Consider the following 8,567-nt stretch of genomic DNA (forward strand, 5'->3'; position numbering starts at 1 on the left):
CCTATATTTAAAGAGAAGAGGTGGCCAGGACTTGACACACGAACAGGTACAACTTGCTAGGCGAATGGGCATGACTTGGCTGAAAGGTTGCAACCTTGGCCACTTGCACCCCAGTGCCCATAACTGCCCCTTCTTGGGTCGGTCCTGAGCCCAATCAGATACCCAAGCCTTCTGTACATAGCCCACAGCCTAGCCCAAAGACCCATCAGTCCCTAGCCCACATGGTCGGCCATCCGGCCCGGACCCGGTCCAACTACCCGAGACCCGAACACTCCGTCCAGCTAAGTTGATCTGGCTCCCAGCAGACCAAGCTGAGTGAGCTATTTGTCCATCGGGTTGACCTGACTTAAACTGGAACAACCTGGTCTGAGCTTGCCCGAGCTTCTTCCAGCTTGACCGAGCTTCCCAAACGCATCACCCAGGTACCGTACAACTCATCCAGCTGACTGATTCTTATTTCCCTCCTTGTTTGGTTAAGTTTCAGCATCCTGATGTCCTTACCCTTCTATCTTGGCCATGGAATACTTGCCTTAAGGACCTAAGACCGGCTGGTACGTTTCTTCAAACCATGGCCCATCGCGGCGATCCTAACTAGGATTGGCGACATGACATGGGCTTTTGCCCCGTTTTAGATCCTTTGGGGAGTTTTTTTTGACTAAACATTTTTATGATTTCTTTCGGAGAAATCGCCTTTTGTACGATGTTGGTTTTACGAAATAGTAGAAACCAATCGTATAGTCAAGAAAACTATGGTGTTAAGTTAAATGTTATCGTTTTATACGATTAATTTGAATTCATATGAGAAAACAAGTCGAGACAACTATGGGTAAGAACCTAACACTGACCGGTTCTTTGCCGACGGCAAAAATCATTTCGGTCAACCTTTTTCTAGAGGAAAGAGATGAAGTAGTTTGGAACTAAAGATAAGTTAAATGTGTTCTCCGGTTTTTGCACTAAAGTGAAAGTAGTGTTGGATAAGGTTCAAAAGAACTTCATCATTATTACAGAAGCGTGCTTAACTGGACAACGGAGGGTGAGTTAGCTCTATGTCTGCACTGCACATATATGTGTGGTTGAGTAGGGTTAATATTGGTAATAAGGAATAATATAAATTCCCTCCAAAAAAAATCAATCTCAAAAGCAGAAAAGTACAGTCATAAATGCATTTGATACAAAAAATTAAAATACAATATATTATTAAAACAGAAGTACTTTTTGGTACTGTTTGGAAACATTGATCATAGATAAATGAGCACTGTTTAGAAACATGGATATGACTATAAAATAAAATTATAGTATCTTTTTAGTAATTTCATTAATATAATTACATTAATAATTTTTTTATATTTCACCCAGTTACCAATTTCATTAATTATATTACCTTAACAATGCATCACAACATTAATTATATTACCATAATAATAATAGTGCGGATTTTTATTTATTAGTTAATCAACATTAATTTTGTGCCAATTATAAAATCAAAAATATAAAATAATTGGAATTTGCATATGGTTAAACGTTTGGTTTAGTTTGTTTTACTAAAACTTTTCTTTTAATTTTAGTTTCAATTGGTGGAAAATTACGTAGTCAAAAACATAATTCAAAAACATATTTTTATGAATAAAATAATATCTTAAATTAAAATAATAAAAATGTATGACATTTATTGTCACTTAGTTTTTCACTTCATATAATTATTTTACTAAATTAAAAACTTTTTTCTATTTCATTTAATTTAGCCAAAAACATAGATTGCGTCATTTTTATTATTTTATAAAATCAGTTAGGCATAAACATTGGCTATCCATTTAGGTATGTGTTGCTCGTTTGAATATTATAAATTTATGTGTTGATTTTGAGTTGGATTATTCTGAGTCTGGATGAGTTTGGTTCTCATGTATAGGAATCTAAAAGTATCTAATTAGCAAAGAAATCTAAAGCAAGTTCGAATATTTGTATCAAAAATAATCATATTAGCTGATTCGTTCTGATGTCTTTTGAATACAATTAGTCATATTACGACTCATCTAAAATATATAATTAATTATGAAAAACAAATATAGACGCATAAAAATGTAACAACTAATACTGCTCCGGTCAGTCTCTCGTTACATTTACAAGTTAGAACTCTTACTGCTTCAATTCGATCGTTGCTAGAAAGTTGAAACCACGACATCGGAGGCGTGAAAAAGTTTTAAGTCACACCGAATCAATCAAGTGGGAGGGACACGTTCTTCAACCTATTAATCAAACCCCACTCTTCTCGGTCACGAAAGTCTTGGAAGCTTTGCCTGATTTCGAGCGACGATGGACAGATCGGCGTCGGTGGGTATCAAGGACGGCGGATTTGGTGGCAACCACTTGTATTCTCCATCATTTTCTTCTTCATCTTCCATGAGACATGTCAATTACAGGTAACAAGTATCTTTGTATTTGAATCTTATGCTTTTTTATTAGGGTTTCCACTGTTGATTGATTTGATCATAAAGCTCGTTTTGTTCTTCTCTCACTGAAACTGATGAAAAATGTTAATTAGTCCATAAATGCAATTATTTGTAAATATGAACTTTTGTTTGATTGATTGTTGCATCGAAGTTTATGTGTAATATGGAACTCAATGTTCTTGTTGTTTTCTTATTTAAAGAGAAGGAACAAATGTCTTTTAACTTTCTTGTAGTTGTGGATCTTGTGGGTACGAGCTGAACTTGAGCTCCACCAATCGAATTACATCATCAATTGGATCGAAGTATGGGAAATCCATGAAGACTGGAATCATATCCTTCTTCAACATTGACGAGGGGAGATTCAGCCAGGTTGATGAGTTCCAATGCATGCCTCACTTCTCCAGATACTCTTGGGGTTTGTTCAGACGCAAGACTAAGCTTCTCTGTCGCCAATGTAATAACTACATAGGCAATGCTTCTTATGACAAGGCCCCTCCTGAGTACGCACTCGTAACACAAAACTCATCGCCCAGGAAGGGTGTCACTGACACTGTTACCAAGTATGATATCAGAATTCGTGCGCTTCAACCTTCTTCCGGTGTTGCTTCTCTGTGACTGAGTGTGTTTCTTCTACAACTGTATATTGTAGAAAATTCTTCAAAGTATCAGTACTGTTTTCATAAGGTGGGTTCGGCTTTTTCTTTCTTTCTCAAATTGTACAGTAATTTAACAATTTGCCTTTTTTTTTTTTTTTTTGTTTCTGAGAATATTGAGGTTAAATATGAATTTCACTTGCTCATGTTCATCATGTATGTATACCAAAATCTTAGAACATCATTTTGTAATAACATCACTTCATTACATCAGTCTGCTGTTAAAATTCAAAACCTAAAAAAGTCTATGGAGCACAAACTGAGAAACCATATAATAACTTTAGAAACACACATGACTCTTTTAAGGGTTTAATTTCCAGATGGTCTTCCATGTGCACCATTAGTACCTTGAGGATTGTTATTGTTGCCTTCCTGTGATCCTCCAAACATTTGCATCATTGATCGCAATGCACCTGAAAACTCTTCAGGCATTTGATCAGCAGCGCCAAGATCTATGTTGATGTTTCCGCCTACACGAATCTCAGGCTCATTTGTACCATTTCTGTTACCATCTCCTCCGTTCCCCGCCATGTTCATGAACATGCTCATCATATCAGGGTTTAAAGGCATTGAGAACTGAGAAGGTATTCCTTGCCCTCCCATTCCCGGATCTTGATTACGTCCCGTGCTTGTATTCTGCTCCACAAAACGTTAGTTCCTTTGGTTTCTTGTATTATTTCTACTAATCCATGCAAATAATAATTTACCTGATTACGTCTCTGTCGTTGTTCTTCTCTTAGTTTTTGTTCAGCCACCTATATTTTGCAAATACATCGATGTCTTCAGTCTCATTTAAGTTACAGAATGATCATATGATATATATTAATAAAGTAAAACCGACCCTGATGTTTTCTTTGACAGATTCATTATGCGGATCCAACTCCAAAGCTGACATAAGTGGTGATGAAAAGGTTGCACAGGAATAATGTAACAAAGGAAAGCTTTAGCACTTTTTCTAAAGCAATCGGCCCCTTTGAAAGAAAACAATATGCTAACTTGATAGAGAAGGCTGAATTCATTCTAAGAACACATAAATACCTTTCTTGAAGCCTTTCTCAATAGCATCAGCATACTTTCCTTGAGCATAATATGCTAACCCAAGGCGACTGTAAGCCTTACTATAGTTTGCATCTATCTCAATGGATTTAAGACAGTCCTTGATTGCTTCTGAGCACATGTTTATCTGGGTATATGCAGCAGCCCTGATATATAATTAATTCCTTTAAATTTTTTGGTGAAGTGAACATATATCTAAAAGCATGCTAAGAAAAATCAGATTAAGCAGTAAACACAACCAGAGAGCTACGAAGTTAAGGCTTTTTTATCACTCACCTGTTGCAGTAGAAAACAGCGTTTTTATCTGAGAGTGCAATTGCAAAAGAATACAGCTCGATTGCCTCCAGATACTGCTGGGACTGCATGGCCTTGTTACCTAAACAGAGGTAATAACTCCAGTGATTACGAAGAAATAGATGAGACAACATTTAGAAAAATAAAACTTCAAGGTGTCTCTTTTAGGGAAGGTTAACATCACAAGTACCTTGGCACTTGAATGTTTCTGCCAAGCTTTTCGCATCAAATGTCTGGCATCCAGAACTTTCCATTTCCTGGATTATGTAGATAAAGAAACATGTTTACCAATGGAAGCAAAAACATCAATAAAGTCAACAAGGAAACACCAAAAACCAACACTGATAGCATCATGAAATATCTTGGTTGCTTTCTCCAGCTGAGCAAGATCATCAACTCCGTTAGGCGTGGTATTGAAATACCGAACTTTCTCAAGCGCACCAAAGAGTTGGCCAAATAGTTCATCTCTACAAGTTCCTGCAAAACAAGACAAGTTCAACAAGAGAATGATGAAATTATGAACAAAAAAAGTAAACCATAACTGACCCTTAGAGAGAGGTTCTTTGCTTGCATCCACAGAGTTGGACAAGTCAGGAGCTGATGAAGAACTAGACTCATCTACAGGAGAAGTGAAGATACTAACAAGCGAAACGGGTTTAGAGTTATAGTCCCTGGCAGAATCGGAAGTGATCTTAAATGCTTCCTTTATGCATTCTTTAGCAACCTCAAGCCCTTCCTCGTCAACACCAGGAGCAACTTGAACTAGCAATAAATACCAAAAGAAAACAATTCAATCCCCAATTTCACCGAATCGCTTCTTTACCTCTTATCAAACCCTTCAAGAATTGTTCTGAAAACAAAAAAAAAACCTAGATGGCAAGTGATGATGGTGATTACCGGAATCAAGAAAATCCAAGAAAGAATGCACAATTTTTCGGCAGACAGGAGACTCCGTCGTTAGTTTCGCCATTGGAGAGAAGAATCTTATATTTATTTCCTTTTCTCCTTTTACCCCCGATTTAGGTGTTGTCGAGGAAGGCAAATAGAAAACTCAGTTTGGAAAAAAAAAAAAAACTCGGTTTTGTTATAAATTATTACTAGGTTAAGACACGCGCCTTGCGCGGAATGAACATTATATATATAAATTGTTTTATATATCTATACTATTAAAGCAGAATCTTTCTTAGGATTATGTCCCTGACTTTTTAAAAATATTACAAAACATACCATTACATTTTTTAATATCTTTAATGATCTACAGAAATTTAAAGCCCATTCGATAGGTCCAAATTGAACCATTGTTAACCCATTAGGCCATTTTGTTTAAAATATATTTAGTGAAAATCATTAAAAAGATTGTTTTATTTTTTATACAGAGATTATATATTTAAGAGATAAACAAATATATTAACCCATTATGCCAATTTGTGTAAAATATCTATACTTCAAATCATAAAAAGCCTGTTTTATTTTTATTGAGATTATACATTTAAGAAATAAACAAATTAATATACGTGATATATTTAAGAATTAAACAAACAACGGATTTGTAGTCCTATATGTATAAACAATTTTAATAATAACAAATAAATTACATTACAATTTTTTTTGACATATTACATTACAATTTATAAAAATAAAAACCATATTAGATAATAAACTATTCAAACACATACTCGCACTAATTAGAATTACAATTTATAAAAATAAAACCATATTAGATAATAAAATATTGAAACACATCCTTATCTAATTAGAAATAATATTAAAATTGAAAAATGACATTTTAATAGATAGAATACCCGTCTTTTGAAAGGGCGGGTCAGTATCTAGTTATATCTTTATAGCATATTATGAAATAATAAATATATATTGAATAATTAAAAAGTCATTATCTACTACTTATATAATTAAATTAGTGCGAACATATAAATAAATTTAATAAATCGAAAAAATATTTTTTCTATTTGATATGATATATAATTAAATTTAAATGATAGTGACATATATATGGTATATGTTAATATTAATATTTATTAGATGATGCTTTTTGGTCATATTTGTTTTTTATCATTTGTATCTGTTATAGGAAAAAGTCTAAATTAGTGATAACAAAATTTCCACTGTGGCAATAATGGTTTAAGTCATTTATAATATTTTAAAAAAATAAGTTGTCAATATTTTTTTTTATTTTTTTATCAAAAAAATGTTTTAAGTAAATTTCAAAATTACGATATTTATGTATTTTTATATGGCATATAGTTTAATTTAAAATGATACATATATTTATATATCTTTTATTTTTGATACTTATTAAATGAGACTTTCAACTTATATTATTTTTCAATTATTTGTATCATGTCATAACAAATTTTTTAAATCATAGATCACAAAATTTGAATGTGAAACTTTTTAATAGTTTTAGTAATTTATACTCGTTTTAAAAAATTCAAAATGTAATATATAAATAATTTTTTAAATTTTTATTATATGGTTACTATGATTGTTTAATTTATTTTAATAGCTTAAAATTAAACAAATATAATTATAATACACACTTATTTTTATCAAATCTTTATTATTCAAAATTATTAATTGTCATATATACTTTAGTCACATTAGGCAATTTCGTAATCTTATTTAAGAAAATAATAAATCACATTAATAATGCATTTATTGTGGTTTAATAAAAAACTTATTATATATTTAAATGAACTAACTTATTTTTCTAATGATTCTAAGAATCATTATAGTGATGACATGTGGCTACAAAAAAATGTTGCAATGCTTCTCAAATAATATATAGGGGATTGCTTTAGATGTCCATATATTTGAACAAAAAAAAAGATGTCCATATATGATAGGACGTCTATAGGCCCATGTTCTAAATGGTTATGAACTTTAATGTTATATTCAACTTATTTCTTCAAAATTGTTAATTAACGTGATCGCGACACATAACAATTATATATTTAAAATTGTGATATGTATTAATCTATTTCGTAGTTAAAATTATATATTATTTAATAGTAATTTCCTTTTTTAAAATCTTAATCAAAAGATAATTTCAAAATATTATTTGATAATAATTTTTTTTCTAATATTGTGACATGTGTTTAAATATATAATAATTAAAAATATATATAATAAGATAATAAAAATGAATTTTGAAAAAATTATTTAATAGTAAACACGATTTTTAAAAAATATTTAGTAGTAATTTTTTAGAAATTTTCTTTTTTCAAAATCCTAAAAAATAGATTTCGAAACAATTTATTTGATATACTTTTTATTTTCTAAACTTTTAACGAAAATATAATTATAAAAAAAAAATTGCCAAAAATACAATTTTCAAAGTACAACTTTTCATGTTTACACTAATGATTTTTACCATCATCTTTAATAAACGATAAAAGACATTTATAATCCTTTGATTAACTTTCACAAAAAAAAATATGTGGTTAACTAATCTAAACTTAAAACATCAACTATAAACCCTAAATCATCAATTATAAACTATAAGCCATAAAACATCAACTCTAAACCCTAAACCCCGAAACATCAACTCTAAACTCTAAATCCTAAGCCATAAACCCTAAACCTTCAAATCTAAACCCTAAAACATCAACTATGAACCCTAAACGTAAACCCTAAACTCTAAATCTAAACTTAAAACATCACTTTAAACCCTAAATCATCAACTCTAAACCTTAAATCTTGAAACATCAACTTTAAACCCTAAACCTTGAAACATCAACTCTAAACCCTAAACCCTAAACCTTCAAATCTAAACCCTAAAACATCAACTCTAAACCCTTCACCCTATATTTTTCTGAAATTGGAACCCTAAACCTTAAAACCCTAAACCTTCAAATCTAAACCCTTAAACATCAACTCTAAGCCCTAAATGTAAACCCTAAACCCTAAACCTTCAAATATAAACCCTAAAACATCAACTCTAGGGTTTTAGGGTTTAGAGTTGAAGGTTTAGAGTTGATGTTTTAGGGTTTAGGGTTTAGAGTTGATGTTTTAGAGTTTAGGATTTAGAGTTTACTTTTTAGGGTTTAGGGTTTAGTGTTGATAATTTTGGGTTTAGTGTTGATGGTTTAGGGTTTAG

At 31.6% G+C, this 8,567-nt stretch overlaps 2 protein-coding genes across 2 annotated transcripts; one reads left to right on the forward strand and one right to left on the reverse strand.

The window, feature by feature from the left end:
• The first annotated feature begins 417 nt into the window (after positions 1–417).
• On the forward strand, positions 418–3,252 carry LOC103849792 (uncharacterized protein At4g08330, chloroplastic). The gene is made up of 2 exons (XM_009126523.3): positions 418–2,417; positions 2,681–3,252. Exons 1-2 carry the CDS (start codon positions 2,311–2,313, stop codon positions 3,060–3,062), a joined length of 489 nt encoding a protein of 162 aa, XP_009124771.1. The 5' UTR covers positions 418–2,310; the 3' UTR covers positions 3,063–3,252.
• On the reverse strand, positions 3,232–5,543 carry LOC103849791 (small glutamine-rich tetratricopeptide repeat-containing protein). Its single transcript, XM_009126521.3, has 9 exons — positions 5,348–5,543; positions 4,997–5,212; positions 4,791–4,927; positions 4,641–4,707; positions 4,433–4,532; positions 4,139–4,302; positions 3,942–3,988; positions 3,808–3,855; positions 3,232–3,736 (listed from the first exon to the last, which is right to left on the reverse strand). Exons 1-9 carry the CDS (start codon positions 5,418–5,420, stop codon positions 3,410–3,412), a joined length of 1,179 nt encoding a protein of 392 aa, XP_009124769.1. The 5' UTR covers positions 5,421–5,543; the 3' UTR covers positions 3,232–3,409.
• Between the last annotated feature and the right edge of the window lie 3,024 nt (positions 5,544–8,567).

This window comes from Brassica rapa, chromosome A02 (assembly GCF_000309985.2).
Source record: "Brassica rapa cultivar Chiifu-401-42 chromosome A02, CAAS_Brap_v3.01, whole genome shotgun sequence".
In the NCBI taxonomy this organism is placed as follows: Eukaryota; Viridiplantae; Streptophyta; class Magnoliopsida; order Brassicales; family Brassicaceae; genus Brassica; species Brassica rapa.